The 18,704-nt window shown below is 37.5% G+C and overlaps 2 protein-coding genes across 4 annotated transcripts in view; one reads left to right on the top strand and one right to left on the bottom strand.

Moving 5' to 3' along the window:
* The window catches only part of LOC108572484 (pleckstrin homology domain-containing family G member 3), an 88,223-nt gene extending 84,648 nt beyond the window's left edge, over positions 1–3,575 (bottom strand). For all 3 annotated transcript variants that reach the window (XM_017934728.1, XM_017934729.1, XM_017934732.1), the window contains exon 1: positions 2,870–3,575. In XM_017934728.1, coding sequence (XP_017790217.1) covers positions 2,870–2,951 — 82 coding nt within the window. In that variant the 5' untranslated portion in view covers positions 2,952–3,575. The remainder of the gene's footprint in view (positions 1–2,869) is intronic.
* Positions 3,576–7,359: 3,784 nt separating this feature from the next.
* On the top strand, positions 7,360–18,647 carry LOC108572219 (carboxylesterase 5A). Its single transcript, XM_017934418.1, has 4 exons — positions 7,360–7,515; positions 9,651–9,924; positions 15,389–15,498; positions 16,644–18,647. Exons 1-4 carry the CDS (start codon positions 7,360–7,362, stop codon positions 17,970–17,972), a joined length of 1,869 nt encoding a protein of 622 aa, XP_017789907.1. The 3' UTR covers positions 17,973–18,647.
* Positions 18,648–18,704: the final 57 nt, after the last annotated feature.

Below are 18,704 nucleotides of genomic sequence, written 5' to 3'. Positions count from 1 at the left end.
TGAATCACTAAATTTAACTTCCATTAATATCTCCTGATATTATCGTGACTAAAGAAGTTTAGACACTCGTACAAAAAGTTTCATAGAAACCGCCTTCATGAGCACACAGCAAAAGTTTATTTAGTGGATCCCATACATGATTTACTTAAATCCCACCAATGCTGTTTCGCCTCGAAATTTTACACGCAAATTATTCCATCAAACAAGATTTCAGCAATTTCGAAAGAAAGTTTCATAGAAACCGCCATTAGCATCAGGAACAAGTAGTTTTATTCAATGGACACTACTCATTAACATTTCCCGTTCCAAAAATTTCAAAAGTGAATTAATTTACTGAACAAGCTTTCAAAAACTTCAACAAGAGGTTTCGTTAGAAACCGCCGTAATGAGTGTGCCCGTTTGCTACGTTGAATTTCCAGGGCCCGGTTGGCTGGTCCTATAAAAATCCAGACGGAACGAAAGGGAGTCGGTTGCTCGATTTTTGGGCGTGCACTGGCCGAGAATACGCTTTTGTGCACCACGTCGCATCCTTAAGTTCGCCACACTTGTCTCGCGAGTAGTCGCCTCTTCTTCATGGCTATCGTACGCGCGCGTGCATCCACGAGCACGCTTCTTCGCCGTGGCATGCAAATGAAAATCAGAAATTTCCTCGCGGTGATAGATCACAGAATCACGAAGAACTCCACGTACTGAAAACGTGACATCATCTACAGGGTGTTTCACGGAAAATGGCTAACTTTGAATTCTTGAAGTTGAAACGTATTTTATGGTAACATTGCAAATAATATTCAATCTTTGTGTAGTACATGCAGTTAGCGAGAGGTTAGGTTATTAAGTTATTAAGGCAAGAGTAGGGGAAAGGTTGTCCGCCATCTTTGAAGAAACTAGTTATTTTTTTTTCCTCTTAAACATTGTTATATTTGAAGAAATTTAGATATTAATACCGCCGTCTAGGAGTACATTAAGAGTCAAGAACAAGCAAGGTGATATTTATTATCAGTTTTTACAAGTAGAAAGTAAGCAACAGTGATTATCGCTCTGCTTCTTTTAGGGAAATCCTTAATTGGTATCGATACACTTCTTTCCAACGGTTTCTCTCTTGTTCCGATCACGGCAGTATTCACGTAATAAAATACGCTATTCGCCGAGCGATTTTATCGACGGAAACGGAAAAAGAGCAAAAAGATGTCGGAACTACAGGTTCCTTCCTAATGCGTGATTCTAATTGAAGAAAAACCGAAAACTTTTCCAACTTCCTTAAAAGATTTCCGCTAAAACGTCCAGACTCTTAAAAAAATATTAATTCTTATTTTCCGTTCTTTCTCGATCTGTTACACGATAATCCGTGAAAAAGTGATAAACCTCATACTGAATAAGCTGGTTTAAGGAAACGGGAGAGGTAAAGTTGTAAGGAAGCATTAAAAAAAATTATAAAATCTATATCGAATGCATCTTGGAAACTCCACAGATAATCCACAGATAAGGGAGAAACTACATAATCTCACTTTCACGTATGCGGACAAATCAAATCGCTCGTAAAGTACAATATTCAATGCAGTATTCATTATCATTTCTGAATTTCTATAAAAATTGTAGTCGGCGATGAAATTCATTTTTACGTACTGAACTTTTGTACTTCAGGTATAAAAACAAATATTGACTAGTTCACATATAAAAAAAAATGTATGATTTCTACCAATTATACAACCTAATTGCTTACACCACCAATTTCAAGCATTGTGCTGACAGACTTTAGAATAGCAAATTCTAAACCGTTCTGCGCTTCCCATTCCGCTATGAAGTTCTTCTGAATTTCAAGAACTGGGTAACTCTTGCCTTACCAACAAGGACATATTTCTCATAAGACAAGAACTATATAAAACACGTGCAGATAAATGGCAAACATGTGCAATTCTGACAAATGATAACTCTGAAGTGTTTGTATTATGATATTACCATTTTTATATTAAGTATAATTTTCTATGTTGTATTATCAATCGGGAACATTTATCTCACAAGAAGATAAATTCTGAATCATTCTACTGAAAAATCTTGATATTGCAATATAATTTTTCGACATAAACTACACATTACCACGCCTGACTATCCTAGATAAAAACATAGATTTTCTCCATCTACATTTATCATTCCTCATATTTAATATTCTTAAAGTGTCTTTATTAAACCTAACGATATAAACTTTTTCCTTTTTTCAATTTACGTTTCCTCTCGAGTTACCCTCGTCCCGACAACAAGGCGAATTATCCACTGGCGACAAGACGCGCGATTGCATTAGAGACAATGAACACGCGACTATCGTTTACAAGCGTCATGATTGGCGTTTTCTTTTCGCCACCGTTCGTGACCAATTTCGTCTGCCTCGTTAAACATCAACAAACCACAAAAAATATACGAATATCAATCGAAACGTATCACTTCTGTCCGTGGAACGTTCTGTCTACAAAACGAATGTTCCAATCTATATTTCGCAATAATATTCCCATGATCCCTCACAATAACGACGCACGTGCCCGCGAGAAAAAACCGGCACGCCACCAACTTCGAAGTTCGTTGCAGAAACCTGAGAACTGTTGCTCATCCATAACCTTAAAACACCATATCGAAGCCTTACAATAACAATAATACCGTATTTCCATTTAATATCAATCTTAAAACCCTAAATCCTACGAAGACGATAATTGTATCTCTCAAAGACATCATCCATGCTAGATGAAACGCACATACACACACGTGTCCGAACTCACATACATACGTACATCAAATACTACTTAACAAACGTAAATTACGAGGTGCTTCGGTAGTGATACAGACGTTCGTCTGTAAGAAAAAATAAAACAACGTAGCTTACCGAAAAACTCCTCCCAACTAACGGATCCATCCGAATCCACGGCGTTGGCAGCCGTGCTCTCTGCGTCCGCCTCGCTGCCCATCTCCTCGCATCAAATACCCGCGACTTTTCACACAGAACCAACGATCCTTCTCTCCCGGTTGTCACTGGGTCCAGCGACGAGCACAGGAAGCCACAGAATCTCCCTCAATACCGATACGGTTTTATGGTGTCCAACGATATCCGTCCTACACACGTCACATCGCGCGCGGCATCGATTTATCCGTCATGTGTGAAACGCAATGATCAGTGTGGTAAAATGATCTTCGAGTCAGTATCACGGAAGGAAGAGCAGAGAACAACATCCCCCTTGCACGCGGTCGCGAGACAGACTGAGAGAGCGGCAGCCTTCGACCCGAGTCGACCGAGTGTGCCGGCGAGTCAACGAATCGGCAAACAGCCGGCACACAACCGCTCTCTACGCGCGCGTTCCACCGCGAGCTGCTCAATGCACCGACTGTCCTCGCCTCCTCCGTCGACCGCCGTTCATGTAAATCGCCGTACGCCGGCCGGTCATTGAATTAGGACCGTCGAATATGCGTGTATTTTTAACCCTTCACAGTGCACCCGTCGTCTGCGTTGCTGCTGATATAGAGCTTCTTGTTGCGCCTTTTCCCGGGATTCCCGCGCGCTGCTCGTCGTAGCTTTTCGGCTGATACGTAACGACTGCAAGCGTTGAGCGAATTGATGCATGGTTTTGATTGAGAGAGGTAAGAATTGTTCGGTGAAGTGTTGCGATTGGACGGGGAGGTGATGTCGTTTGATTGGAGGTTTTGAGAGCTGTGGCTGAACGAGTCGAGTGTCGGCGGGTTGATCGCGATTGGTTGATTTCGAAATGGAAGTTTTATGGTTACTCTTTATAATGTTTATCTTATGAAATTTGTCGTAGATTGAAACAGAGGTGAGAATTTAATATTTTGCAATATGAAGTTTCGAATAAAATAACCGCCTTTTTCTGTGAAAAGAATGACGTCACAATATGGCGACGCAGTTGTTCAAAGTTTTACTGTTTATAGAGTTTGAAGTATATATTTCTTTGAAATACTAGAGATAATAGAAGTATATAGTAGAGATAATTTAACACTAAACTCTTCGATCGTTGTATTAGAAAGATTAGAATTGTATTTCTCAAGATATTAGGTTACAATATATCTAAAACAGTAAGTTAATCTTCGTGTAGCAATTGAAGATATTCGGGGATTAAGTACGACGAATATTACGTTTGTAAACGAACTACAAAACATATTGTACATACTAAGAGAATATGTATGTGTAATTGTTTAATGTAAATTACCTATAATTTGCATTATTTTCGGTTAAACAAATATTCGCAAATAGATTTGACCGCGGCATGAACATTCGAATAGGAGACGTATATGGACTAACAGTAATCTTCCTCCGACACGAATTCTATTCCCCCACTGTTGAATCTCAACGAACGCGCATGTGCAGACGAAGTTATTAAAAATTAACTTCAATTCGACACTCGTAATTTAAAACTCATAAAGTCAAGTTCAACTATAATGTACTGTTTGAATATTTTTAAATATATTTGCTTAATATACCAATGTATAAATTAATACAGTAGGCACAGTTCAAGCTATAAAAATTTCAGTTTTAATTCTCATTGCGTGAAAGCACGCAAATTTTAATGGTGCTAGGATTGGCATTTTGATATTTCGTTTATTTCTATTTATTGTAAAATGTTCTTCATCAAGTTGAACTCGGTTACCGATAGTACAGCGAGATCTTTTTACCATCGGTGCTCACAAAAACTTCCTAAAGGCAACGTATGGCGCAACGGTCTTGAAATGGCTTGAATCAGTCTTTCCTAAATATGGATAAAATTCTCTTTCTATCTTTCTTAAAGTAAAATAAAATAAAACACATTTTCATACTCTGCGTGTCTTTCCCATTTCAAATGAATTGAGTGAAATATTTTTTGTGCATTTCCTGAGACACCACATTATGTACGCATAATTTCAATCACAGTGTTATTAAATTTCAACAATTCTATATTCGAAAAAAGAAACTATTTACTTTGAGCTTTCCAGAATAAAGATTATTGACCTTAAACTTCCCAAGGTAAGTATTATTGATCTCAAGTCTTAGACGATGGTTCATCGACCTGTCTTCCAAGGGCAAAGGTTACTGACCTTCATTCCTCAAGGCCACAGCTTAACAGTTTCAGCTTCTCAAGGTGAAATCGTTAAAATCCAAATATTTAATGTTCAAATCTCTGCCAGAACCAGATAAAAACAAAAAAATAAATAAAGAAACGAAAAAACAATGCTACAATATCTTAACCTCAATGTGCATGCGCTTAAGATCCATCAAAACTGTCAACATGGTGCCCAAGATTCAAGTGCAACAGCCCTTTGTTACTTAAGTTTGACGTGATAATCGTGCATAAATCTTTCGACAGTTTTATCAACCATGACGCCCGTTAAACTTTTCTCCCTTGATACAGGGTGTAATTATAATATTTTTTCTTTCTGGAGATTTTTCAGCGACACCACGTTCAAGGTCGTGCTAGCTGGTGACGCTCGCATGAAGATCGCATCTTAATGATAGCGTGCTGCAACGCCACCGGGGCGAAAGACCCTCCATATCGATTTTCAAGGACACTTAGACACTCTATCCACTGAAATCACCGCTTAAACACACATTGGTCAATTTACCTGAACCTAACAGAAAAATCGTTGTTGCCAAAACACACGTAACTTCGTGAATTATACCCATAACCCGCGCTATTTTGAATTTCTGATTCGTTTTTGCATTTTCTGATAAGATTGAATAATGTGGAAATAATTGCATAATGAGGCAAAAATTACGCGAGGTTGGGTAAGTATTACAAGACTATTGCAACTTTCGGTTCTGAATAGGAAATTTTAGCGTTTATCTTTGTTCTCTAATATACAAGGTGTCTAAAAATTAAGGGGAAAAAGATTTGAAATATCAGATTGACATTATTTAATAAAATTCTCCTGATTAGTGTTTTCTTTCGTTCTTTAATACACAAGGTGTCTCAAAATTACGACAAAAAGTTTGAAATGTTACGCTGACGTTGTTCGATAGAATGGAGGACTTTATAGGTCACGTATGACAGTTTGTACCTTTTTGTGCATTCGAATCTTTTCAACACTGAATTCATCGGCCTAATTGGCCGCCTTCGGTCCGTAAACTACAATATCACCTTTCACCTATATCGGACGCGCATATTACATAATGCTCCCGTTCATTATCTCTTCGTTCCTTCGATTTTTGCGGTCACGCTAACCGCCACACTTTTCAATCACTCCTTTCTTCGTACCTCCGCCTTTTTTCTTCTTATCGTTCGCGGCGTATCTTAGCCTGAAAATAAACGTTCCTCACCTCCGTTAAAGTTTTACTTAAGAAATTGAATGGTATCGGTACTCTCGTTTCCACCGTAGATAAGTCTCCAACTGAAATTAAATGGATGTGACAACGATTCAGCAGATAAATATCGTTCTATCTATGTTTCATTTTCTGTTTTCCCTTTTTTTATTTTTTATTGCAACAATAAATATTTCCAGTAATTTTATTACATGCAAACAGGATTTTACACGGTGCTTTTTGATTTCTGAATTATGAATAAATTACGCAATAAATATTTTGTATTGCGTGCAAATGGATTGGGTACGGTTCTACCTGGTTCCCGAATTATGAAGAAATTAAGCGTGTAAACAATTTCAGTACGATCTTGATAATTTTAGTTTTAGTTTCATTTCCTCTTGCGTGATGCTTAACCACTGATCTTGTGCCGTATAAAAGTTGAATAAACATTAAGCCAATGTGTTGTGGTAATAAATGAACCATTCTGAAGTCAAAATGATTAACGCCAATTTTTTATATTCTTCCAATTTTAGTATCAAAGCACATGCTTGGTGCTTAATTTTTCATAAATGAAGCAAATTTGATAAATTTTATTTTATGGAGTTAGTCATTTTGGCTTCTGAGTGGCTCAAATATTAAGCCAACTCAAACAACAGTTTAAGTAGTCCGACTCAATATCTCATCCACTCTTAATTCCCAAAAATCAACACTTTAGTAACACAGATACAATGCACACAAATCTACTGAATTTTCAATTCTGAATTCCTCCAACAAAAATCGACTCAATTTCTAATTCTCCATTTCTCCAAAATCCAACGAAATCATTCAAATACAATTTTCACCCACATCCACCAAAATCCATCTCTTTCTGAATCACTCAAACAACACCTCAAGTACACGAAATGCATCATAAGGGGCGAACCCATGGCGAGCAAACAGGACTTTGCCAGTGCAGGGGGGTTGCAGGTGAAAGAGCGCAGGCCTCGAACCACCGAAGCTGAGGAGGAGAAGCTGGTCGAGGGTGGTCACGCGAGAGTTCAACCGAGAAACCCGTGCCGCCGATTGTTTCCGTGGCAAATCAGTCAGTCTGCAGAATGAGGTGTTCCGCGTGGTTGCTTTTCGCGCTGTTCCCGCAATTCTTCGCCGGTTTACCGGTTATCCGCTCCCAGAGGACCCACGCGAGGCAAGGTCTAGGCAGGGAACAGCCTTTTGTGAGGATCTTTGAACAAGGAACAGTGGCTGGCAAGGAGGTGTGACACTTTTTCCATCATTTATTGGGTATTTCATGTTAAGCTAGTTGAAAAGTTGGTTGCTGAGAGATTGAGGGAAAGTTTTCTTGAGTTTCTTTTTAGCATTGGTAAATGGAGTTGCATGGGGTGGTTGTTGTATGGGTGTCTGGTGAGAGGACGCAGGTGCTGTTTGGTTGTTTGGGCTGGTGATGGAAGTGTGTATTGTTTGATCATTAGTGTGCTTTGGGGTTTAGGGTTTTCAGAAGGATCTTTTCAGGAGTTGTAGAAGTACGTTTTCCATGGATTTAATTCTTTGAGGATTTCAGACCTGCGGCAAATTACAGGTTGAGGTTCTCTTTTAAAGAAATTTGGTACTTTCTATGATGAGTGTGTAAATTTTATGAGGACTTTTTGAGAAGCTTTGAAATTACTCTTTAAGTTTTGATTTAACTCTTTAAGGATTTCAGATGTACTGCAAATTGTAGGTTGAAATTCTCATTTTAAGAACTTCAGAATTTTTCACGAATTTTCTTCTATGATAGTTTGTGAGGATCTCCTTATACAGGGGTTCAAGATTTTATAGAGATATTTTTAACGATTGAGCTGAGTTTAAAGAAATTTCACTAAGACAGAATGTAATTGGATAAATAATGTTTGAAGAAATGATAGAAGAAATTTGGAAGTACCTATTTAATTAGAATAAAAATTGGCACCAGTAATATTGCAACTGTAAACAATAGAATTTTTGAATAGCACAAAATATTGTAACTTTTGGAACAAAAACTATCACAGCAGGTTTTTAATATTAATATTTGCTGATATAGCAAAATGAAGTTTTCTTTTTAAATGTTAAAATTCTCCTACATCTAAAAGAACCTTTTCAATGAATATTTCTCTCTGATTTTTAAATTTGCATATGTAAAATCTGCTAAAAAAACCTCCAGCCCAACCACAAACCATAATTACTTCGTATTTGCCCTTTGAACCTGTTTCTCATATTCTTAATAACATCGTTTCTGCATAACGAACAAGCCTAGTATAGCAGAAACGCATATATCACTGTCCCATATAGAAACGTTGAAACGAGAAAGCTACATCTGAATAAGTATTTGACATTTTAACCGCGTGACGAACAATAACATGCAAGCACCGTAAGTTTCAATTGTTTGAATTAAGTACATGCAGATAATATGCATGACGAATACTTAACTGGGCCAACATTTATGAATTTTAATACGTATAGATCAGCTTTTTTCCCCATTTTTTCATACGTTCCCTTGAAATTCGAGCTACGATGTAATTTCAAGGAAGCCCCGAGAAAAAGTTCCTCGACCTTGCTATACCTTAGTCACGCGTATAATTATTCTCCTTCATTCCGATGAAATCAACTTTTCCTGGAAAATATAACATTCAAATCACTCGTGAAACTTTTTTCATCAAAACATCTATTTTGAATTGAATTAGTTTAATAGTTAAATTTATGCCATAGTAGTGTGAGTTTATTTTCATGAAAAATAAAATTTTTAATCAAAAATGTGTTCTTCGTTAAATTTTTGTTACCATACTCACAGTATTGTAATAGTAGATATTTTAGTAGTTTAAAAAGTGTTTCAATTGATTTTTTAGTGTGCATTAAGCTTCGTTTGAGAAAGTTCCATTTTGTTGCAATTTTATGCTCGCACGATAAGAAATGTTGTTTCGATAAAAATCACGAAGAATTGTGTGAACGGTGAATAATGCAATTTTAATTGCGCCTGAAAAAATAAGTCAACTATTGTTACATTGTGTTCAAACCTAATAATGCCAAGTTCAAACGACCTGAAACTTTGATTGCTAGTCACCTGGTAACATTAGTTTCGATCGCCTATAGAGGCGTAATTTGTCACACGTAAATTCGTATTTCGTCGAGAAATCTCCCTGAAGATTTAGCTTTTCCTTAGAAATTCATCATATGAGCAAATAACATGTAATTTGTTTCGGTTCGTAATAATTTTTTTGTAGGTTAAGAATGGAATGGTTATATTTGAAAATAATTTTAACCTAAAAATTAAGAATCGATTACAGTAATTGTCCAATTTTCTAGTAATTAGGTTTATTTATTTTACTTTCGCTTTTGAATAAATATATGAAAAATGATTTTCTTGCTTGAACTACAGGTACTTCTAAGTGTAAATCAAAAGGTAATACAATATCTGGGAATCCCTTACGCCCAACCACCAATAGGAAAACTACGCTTCTCTGCCGCTGTTACTGACCCTCTTCCTTCCTGGACTGGTATAAGAAATGCAACACAATTTGCACCATCTTGCCAACAAATGACAAATCGTCTAAAGTTGCATGAGAAACATTATCAAAGGCTACTACCACCTGATCAACTTGATCCTGGAGTCAGTGAGGATTGTCTGTACTTGAACATCTTTGCACCAGATGGTAAGTGAAAGTAATATTAAATAAATTGAAAATATAAAAAAGAGGAAGTAGAAATTGTAAACAAGCACCACCAACTCTGTAAATTTGTCAAGTATTTTCTTTATTTTTGAATCAAGTAGGAATTATCTAGGAATATGAAATTATTGCTGTTGGCAACAGTGATTCAGTAGTCAGCTAACATTATAGAATGTTTCTATTGAAAATCACTTGATACTATAAGTCCCTAATTATTGACCCTACTTATAACCACTTAATTCAGGATAAAAGATAATCCTATTTAGAGCTGGCTGGCACCATAAATTCTCAATTACTAACCCCATTCATGGTCATTTAATTTTAAACAAAGGATAATCCTATTTAAAATCAGCCAACACCATAAATCCCCAATTATTGACCCCCATTTATGGGTATTTAATTTTGAACAACAGATAATCCTATTGTATACCACCTGATACCATAAATGTCCAACTACTGAGCTAATCCATGACCGTATAATTCCATTTCAAGTTACCTGCCACCATAAATACTAAATTATTAACCTCGTTCATAACCTTACATTTTTACGCAAGCGATACTTTCACTCGAGGCTACCAGACATAATAAACTTTTAATTACAGACTTCGTTTACGATCAATTAACCTCTGCCGAAGAATAATTCCACTTACACCACTTGATACTACAACGCAATACCTATAATTCTCCGACATTCAGACAACCATCGAAAAAATAACCGAACCACTTTCCATTCGAAACGACCAGTTCTCGTAGTATTCATTAACCACTTAGCATCGCGGCGTCATTACCTGCTAAAGAAAATTTTACAATCGCGTTCGCTACAGCTCGCTCGACACAAAGAACCCGCAAGTAATCGTAACTCTTGAAAGAGCGATGAAGATCAGATGAAATCCTTCGATACTCGACACGGCAACGTTTCCTCTCTCGGGACATTTAACTCGCCGAGGCACGCGAGTGACGATGATCACCGAGGCTTGTTTCTTATTCTCATGGCGGTGTATCGCGCGCGCGATTGGTGTGACTCGATGGCTATCTCGTCTCTCGAGGAAAAACTTGCGAAGAAAGCTGCCCTTTCTTTATCGCGCTTGCATGGAAAATTAATAACGCCGTGTGCACAGTGGTAATTTCACTTAAAGACCTGTACGAGCGATTGGTATTAGCGAGTTGAGGAATTGGTGTGGCGTTAGTTGTTTGGTTAGGTTAGGTTAATAATATTTTATTTGGAAGCAGTCTTGAAGGAAGAAAGTATATATTATAAAATTGATCTCGAATTTCTCTATGCTGTCCGAATCATTAATTTGATGTTTCCATGAGTGTACTTAAAAACGAAGATTTAACAATCTGATGATTTCTATGTGATTAATGTACACTAAAAAATTATATATGTAATTAAAGTAGAGTGAAAAATCGGTGAAAGAATTGAGAATCCAATTGAAATAATTCCAGTCTCATTTGCAAACTTGGCATAGTATTCGTGCAAGCATTTCAGAGCTCGCGTACAGCCTGTCTAAAATCAACGTAGCTCAAGGCCACCAAGTGGCGTACTCCCACCACTCCACTCAATTATAGTCTCTATTATAGGCTGTCCCCTTATTTGGACTGTTCTCTACGAAAACATATACATATGCTTCCATATTATAACAGGTTGATTGCAGCATTTTCACCGCAATTTTCGCTTATACATTTTATGTAAAATATATACGGTGACCTATCGAGAATAATTTCTCGATTGACAATAAATGAGACCGGCTGCGTGTCAGCGATACGTAAATCTCGTCGTTGCAGGATGTCGGTTAAGGACTAAGCTAATAGCGCCATTACGGGCATCATTTCCAACTAATTTCGATTGTCTCGTGCACCCTGGTGCTCATAAATTGCAAGAAGAAAGTTGAACTTTCGAAGGTTGTATCTGCAACAACAATATTTCTTTGAAAAATATTTCTCGCTGAAATTCTTATATATTTCTACTTAATTCAATTTAATTTCATTTTCTTCCCTAAATTTCTAGGAATTTGCAAGATTCCAAGAAACAGATAAATCCTGATCTAATTGATAGCACTTGCTCAACATTGAGATTGCAGTCCAGGTGACATGTAATAACATGGCTCTTGTTCAACGATTGTCGAGAGATTAGTGGAGTACATTGGTAGAACAAGCGATTATCAACCAGGAAAACTTGAACACTATAATTTCATGTAGTTTGGAAAAACCCTTGATAAATGCCACCAGCGAGATTATCATATGGCCATTTTTATAAGTCTCTTTAATATAGGTCGAGGACATTCGTTTAGGGTCGCTTATAAAGTTTCCTTTATAAAGACCTGCACGAGACATAAGAGTGCTAGATGTGAAAACGGCTGGAATAGGAAGACGATAAGGGCGTGAAGTATTTTGTACAATTGCATGGTAGGTGAAGAAAGTAAAGACTGCCAGATTGATCTATAAGATAGGTAACAGAAAGGGAACACGTGTGCTACTGTGAATCAAACAGATCAATCATAGGAGACAGGTTTACGATGGCAATTATTGCCAAAAGAAAGAGCAATTTGCTAAATATTCCTTACATTGAGTGGAAATGCATTAAGTGATGGCAATTTTACTGTTTTGAATTTTAAATTTCATTATTTTAAGGATTCTAGGAAAGAAGAAGGTAAACCTAGGTTCTAGGTTTCAGGTTTATAGCAGTGCGAATTATTCTAACTAAAAATTAGACATCAGTGACATCACTGGAGTTCAATAAAAAGATAGATTCTTATTATTACCACCAGAAAACAATTACTACACGTTTTTTTGCAAACAGAGATAAAACTTTATAACTTCTTTGCTCACGCAGTACAATAAAACTAATTCAAACGTTAATTCTCACTAAGATACCACATTTTCCCACAGTGCAAACTTTTCAGAAGCTAACAGAATTCATAATTAATGCACGTAATTAGGTTAGAAATTCAACCTGTGGCATTTACACATCAATGGCTTCCAACATGGCTGCCATTTCCTATGAAATCAGGTTATGGCAACCTAACATGGTTATGTTTCTAAAACCCAACAATTTCTGGATCCACGTTTATTATTATACTCCTTTCTTTTTCTCATTTTACGATATAAGTGTAATAGGACATTCGAATCACCCTGTAGAGGGTTTAAGAAGAAGCGAACGCGTGCAAGGTACGCGTGTCACGGTGGCCGTCTCGAAAAGGGGGAAAATAGGAAAGGGGACACAGACGGCGAATCGGGAAATCGTGTCGATCCCGCAAAGTCGACTCCGGTCGATATAGAAACAGCAAGAAGCAAGAGTAACAGTAACTGGCGCACGTCGTGGCACGCGATCTTTTAGGATTGGTCGAGATGTTAAGATACTGCTGAGGCCGGTCACGAAACCACCCCCTTACTCTCTCTTTGTCTTGGCTAACCTCCTCTCTTCATGCACCATTGTCACCAAATGTCCCCTAATCGGCGTGATTTCTTAATTATCGCTCAAATTTTTTTGTAGAATGTTGTTTTACAAGGAAACGTATCGTAAAATGTAAAGAAGACTGTTGTTTTTATATGTCTGGGTAATGTTTGCAGGTTTGAGGTTATTTTTAAACCCTTAAGTGAAGTTCATAGGTAAAGGTATTTTATTGTGTGGATCTTTTTGAGGTTAGGATGTATAGAGTAGTTGAATCACGTGTGAGATGTAGTTTTAAGGCTGTGATTCATAGTTAATTTGTAGTATCTTGTGGGCATTCTGTGAATTTGATAGTCAGAGGATATGAAACTAAGGACTAGCACTTTATGTAAAGTAATATCTTAAATCTTACTATTATTCATGGCTTTCAAATGTTCTTTCTTAATTTTTGTAATGTAACGCAATAAATTTTACAACTATTCACAATTTTGTAATATACTTTCTAATTTTTACAATATAACAGTTCAAACTTGATAAACCTTTTTAACCTTTTTCCTAACTTCAACCACATAACATCTCGAAATTGGTAAACATTTATTCCAAACTTCACATATCTCAAGCTCAACTAACACTATTAACAAACGCTTTCTAAATCAAATCATTAAAAAACCCTTGAACAAACAATCTGTACAAAGACTTCCTATAAAATCACCTCAAACCTCATTTCCTTCTCTCAATCTCCCACATCTGGGTGAAACTAACCTAAAATCAACTACAAACTCCAGATCCAGCCTCGTAAAATGCCCCTCTTTCTTGACCTACGTAAACGGGACGTCCCTAAAACCAAAAACAGACCCTCAGACCAGCTAAATAATCCAGCAGATGTATACCAGGAAAAAGATTCGTGCCGTGTGCAATCACGATAAGCATTCTAATGAATCGTGGCGGTGGGATTGTATCCCTATGAAAGGCTATTCCTGGCCATTTCAGACGCCATCAGAGGGGGCCACCGATAACGAAGACCAGGCCGAACTTCCGGTTACCGAACCTCTATCGTCTGCCGTGATATCGTGCCATCTAAAGCATCCCACCGTGCAATGGCCTGAATTTTCTTCGACCTTGGCACGCTTCAAAAATCGGCCACACGCCACAACGCACACACACCACCGTCCCGATGGAAGAAATTACCGAAATTAATTATTCAAGCGCTAGCCCTCGGCCAGATGGGCTTCGTGCCTTTCAGCCAGAACCAGTATTGTTTTCATCAAAGTTTCAGCTTTTCCGACGGATCGCATTCAACCGCACTCATTGCATACTTCTTCGATGTTTTTATACAATGAATCTTTAATTGATTCATGTCAGATTTTCGCTGTCGTTTTTATATCATTCGTTTGGATTCTTTTTTCTGAAATATTTTTTCAATAATTTATTTCCACTACTCTCTGTAATTTTTCAACTGTACAAGGTTAGATATACAATTGACAAGCTAACCTATATCTTCGAAATTCTTACATAACCTGTAAAACTTCTATACAATAAATTTGGTCGATTTTACAGTAATTTAAGAATTCCTTCAAGTGTCTGAAAGTCTTCTGGGAATGTTTGGTCACTCGAAGCGATTCAAAGCGGCGACGAATGACGGTATGCAAATTCTGTCACGATCGATTTACCGGTTCGACCGGAAACAGGGATGCATACTTGCGAGCACGCACGTGTTCCCCGCGATCTTTGGAATTCTTGAATGCAGCCTCGTTAATTCTTCGAATTCCAAGCGTGAAACACGTTAGAGATCGACGTCATTGTCAAATTTTTCGATAGTGCTTTTCTTTCTTATCTCTTCCATTGATTGTTTCTTAAAACGATGGATAATAAAAATTTCATAAAACGGTAATTATGAGTATGTATAGTTTACCATAAAGGAATGATTAAGCGGGAAATATGAAGTTTCTTAAATTTTAAATTACACAAGGAGTTTAAAAATGTAAATGTCATTTGAACAAGTAGAATATATTGTGTTATTTAATATTTTATATATTGCATAGACTGAAATTTGTGCAGGAAACAGACCAGATGGTGGATGGCCGGTGATGGTATGGTTTCATGGCGGCGACTTCAACACAGGCACACCAGCAATATGGGACGCGTCCATTTTTGTCACCAAACATAAAGTGAGTTGCTTAACAAATATATTAGATACTAGAAAGTATTAAAAATTACAATGTTCGTATACGATAATAATCGGATTCTAAAAAAAACTGATCCTAAGGCATAATAGAACAATCGTTACAAAACTACAATATACAGGGTGTTTCAAACATATCCAGTTTAAGAATACAATTTTAAAATTGTTCAAAATAGAAGGACGTTCTAACACTACTAAGATACTGTCTAACAAATGACGAATTTCAACTTGGTTTCTTGGTTTTTACATTGGAAAAAGGCGTAATGCGATTGACAAGTGATAATCTTGACCTTAAAACTTGTACATATTGTAGAAAAGAATCCCTGATTCTGAATCAATCGGGGGTTGAACGTTGAAAGTCGACAGAAAATCGAAAGGTATTAGGGTGTTTCTCGCGTGCTCTAACTGCTTCAAGGTAAATTCAACCTTTGGAATCGCACGGGGCCACGGTTCATCCATGATGCATGCCTTATTGTACCGCTGTAAATGCTAATTTAAGGAACTGTGGCCACTGGTACGCTATTAACGCGCGTTCATTATCGGAGGGTGGGAGGAACACGTTTAACGACTCTTAAAAATTGTCATATAAACGTACAACGATTGTATTATACAGTAATACTAGGGACTTGTACTCTAGCTACATTATACTCTAACTATAACCTCTCTCTCTTCTAACACTGTTTTACCTCTCGTTAATAAGTCTTGCAAAGCAATGTAAAAACGACGTTATATAATTAGAAAATCTTATATAGACAATATTAATAATCTACCTTATAAACATTCTCCTATCTAACATGTTACTGTTATCTGAAGCAGAACGAACCATGGAGTGTAAACTGTCGACGTAACATTCACATGTTCCTAAAACTTTTCAAGCTCTCCTTTTCTTTTCGAATCTGATCTATGGAAGGTTGAAAAAAACTGGTTCAGAAAATATAAACTGCAGTCACCTGCAGTCACTCATCATCAAACAATCCTAACTCCTCCCTAAAAAAGGAACATGTAATTTTTTGAAACACTTATCATCCTATCATTAACAATATTGCCTCTTGCGCATCCTCTTAAAAAAGCTCCTTAGAATCTCTAAACCTAACATGCTAACAATCTAATCATCATATCCTTCTCCTGCAGATTCTGGTGGTCACAGTGGCATATCGACTCAATATCCTTGGCTTCTTCACAACCACAGATGCAGAGGCTCCAGGCAATTATGGTATGTTTGACCAGATAGCTGCTCTGGATTGGGTGCAGAAGAAGATCCAGTACTTTGGAGGTTCTCCATCCAACGTAGTCATCTATGGTCACAGTTCAGGTGCTATAAGTGTAGGTCTACACCTGGTGAGTCCCATGAGTAGAGGCAAGTTCTCCAAGGCCATAGCTATGAGTGGAGATGCAGTGAGCTCTGTGGGATCCCCTCAAGCTGAACTGCCAGTAGTTGACTTCATTGCTGACAAGTTTGGCTGCTACAGACATCCTACAGCAGCTCTGATGGAATGTCTTCGCAGAGTAGATGTGAACATCCTGGTACGCGAATCTTCACAAATAGAAACCTGGGGTCCCATCGTGGATTACGAGACCAACAACTTCACAGAACCGTTTCTACCTATGCATCCAAAAGATGCATTAGATAGTGGCACTTTGAACTCTGTTCCCTTGCTTGTTGGCTACACAAACAATGAACAGGCATTGGCCTACATGGAGTCTCTGGGCAAAGGGAACACAGATGGGAAACTTTCGTACAGCCACTTTGAAATGCTGATCACCGATGAATTTGTGTCGGTGGTCCAGAGTCCAGAAGACAATAGCACCTGTGTGCTGAAGCCAGAGATGGTAGTTGAGGCGGTATTATTCTTCTACAAACCTCAGCCTCCAAGCAAGGATCAGGGTGTGCTTCGAGACAGGTACTTGGATCTACAGACTGAGAAGAACTTCGCAGCTGGGCTCACTCAGTTGGCTGGTAAGGTATCCAAAGAGAAGGTGGCATACGTTTACAGGTTTGATTATAGACCAAAGACACAATCTGTCACTAAAGATGTGCCTGAGTGGGCTGGTGTACCCCATATGTTCGAACTTCCATTTGTATGGGGACTTCCAGTTGCACCTAGTAGTCCTGTTCAGTGGAACTTTGCTGACAAGAAGATGGCTGAGGTAGTGATGATGATGATGGCTGGCTTTGCCAAAGTTGGCAATCCATCACTGAACAACGTCAAGTGGGAAGCATACACTGAGGAAGAGCCTGGGATCCTGATTATCGATAGAAACATCGATATGAGTGATTCGAATGCTGTGGATTACAAAGCATTGGCTTTTTGGAATGAATATTATCCAATGGTTCTTGAACATGCGATGGATAATTGCTGCAACGTGACCAGTAGCTCCACTGCGTGGAGAGAAGTTTCTCACGGGGTTGTTTTGAGTGGTTTCGCTGTTGTCATGATGTTGTGGTGTCTGGAGTTGTAGTTGACAGTACAGGTTGTTGTTGGGTTTTTATTTGGGTGTACTCAATGAGGCCTCTTCTATGCAAACGTTGCTGTATATAGGTTGTCTTTTGGCTTGTAATAAGTTCTTGATAATAAAAAGTTAATTGTTTGATTGACTATTTTGTCATTGGTTTATAAAACAGATTCAATCAATTCTATACTTGTATCTTCACAGTGGCGACGTATGCATAAAAGAGGCCTGAATGTAAGGAAACGTCGATGCACATGTATCGTTCAGCATTTTATGTGATTATAAATCGAGCTAGTCATAAAAACAACTAAAACGCTTAATATACAAAGAAAAATGTAGATTTATTAAAGAAGTTGAGAAGGCAAGTGGTGTAAGTTCATAGAAATTTTCAGTTCCAATCGTTCAGACGCTTTAAATGATTATCAGTTGCAAGAAACAGGCTTGGGTACAAACTTAAACCACTCGGATGTATCACACGAATGAAAAATTAGAAAAAAAAGGGTGTTTGGGTTATATCAATGAGGAGGAGAACCAGAGAGCCTTGGGCTTTTTCTTTGTTATCGTTTTTTTATCTTTTTCTTAACATTCACTGAGAGATTTTTTTATTATTTGCTTTAATACGGAGAGATATAGAAAAAACATATATTGTTCGAGAAACAAACGGTTGATATAACTTATGAATATTTTGATGCTTCGATAATAATTAATAATAATAATAATAGTAATAATAATCATTCGTAT

The sequence above is a fragment of the Habropoda laboriosa genome, unplaced genomic scaffold, assembly GCF_001263275.1.
Source record: "Habropoda laboriosa isolate 0110345459 unplaced genomic scaffold, ASM126327v1 scaffold65, whole genome shotgun sequence".
In the NCBI taxonomy this organism is placed as follows: Eukaryota; Metazoa; Arthropoda; class Insecta; order Hymenoptera; family Apidae; genus Habropoda; species Habropoda laboriosa.
The sequence above is the reverse complement of the archived record's forward strand: the minus strand, read 5'-3'. Positions and strand labels throughout refer to the sequence as shown.

Excerpts from the sequence above, each read along its gene's own strand:
- LOC108572219 (XM_017934418.1), top strand. The coding sequence starts at position 7,360 with ATGAGGTGTTCCGCGTGGTTGCTTTTCGCGCTGTTCCCGCAATTCTTC. Across the intron at positions 9,925-15,388 it reads GAACATCTTTGCACCAGATG|GAAACAGACCAGATGGTGGA; the intron begins GTAAGTGAAAGT and ends AAATTTGTGCAG. Across the intron at positions 15,499-16,643 it reads TTTTTGTCACCAAACATAAA|ATTCTGGTGGTCACAGTGGC; the intron begins GTGAGTTGCTTA and ends CTTCTCCTGCAG.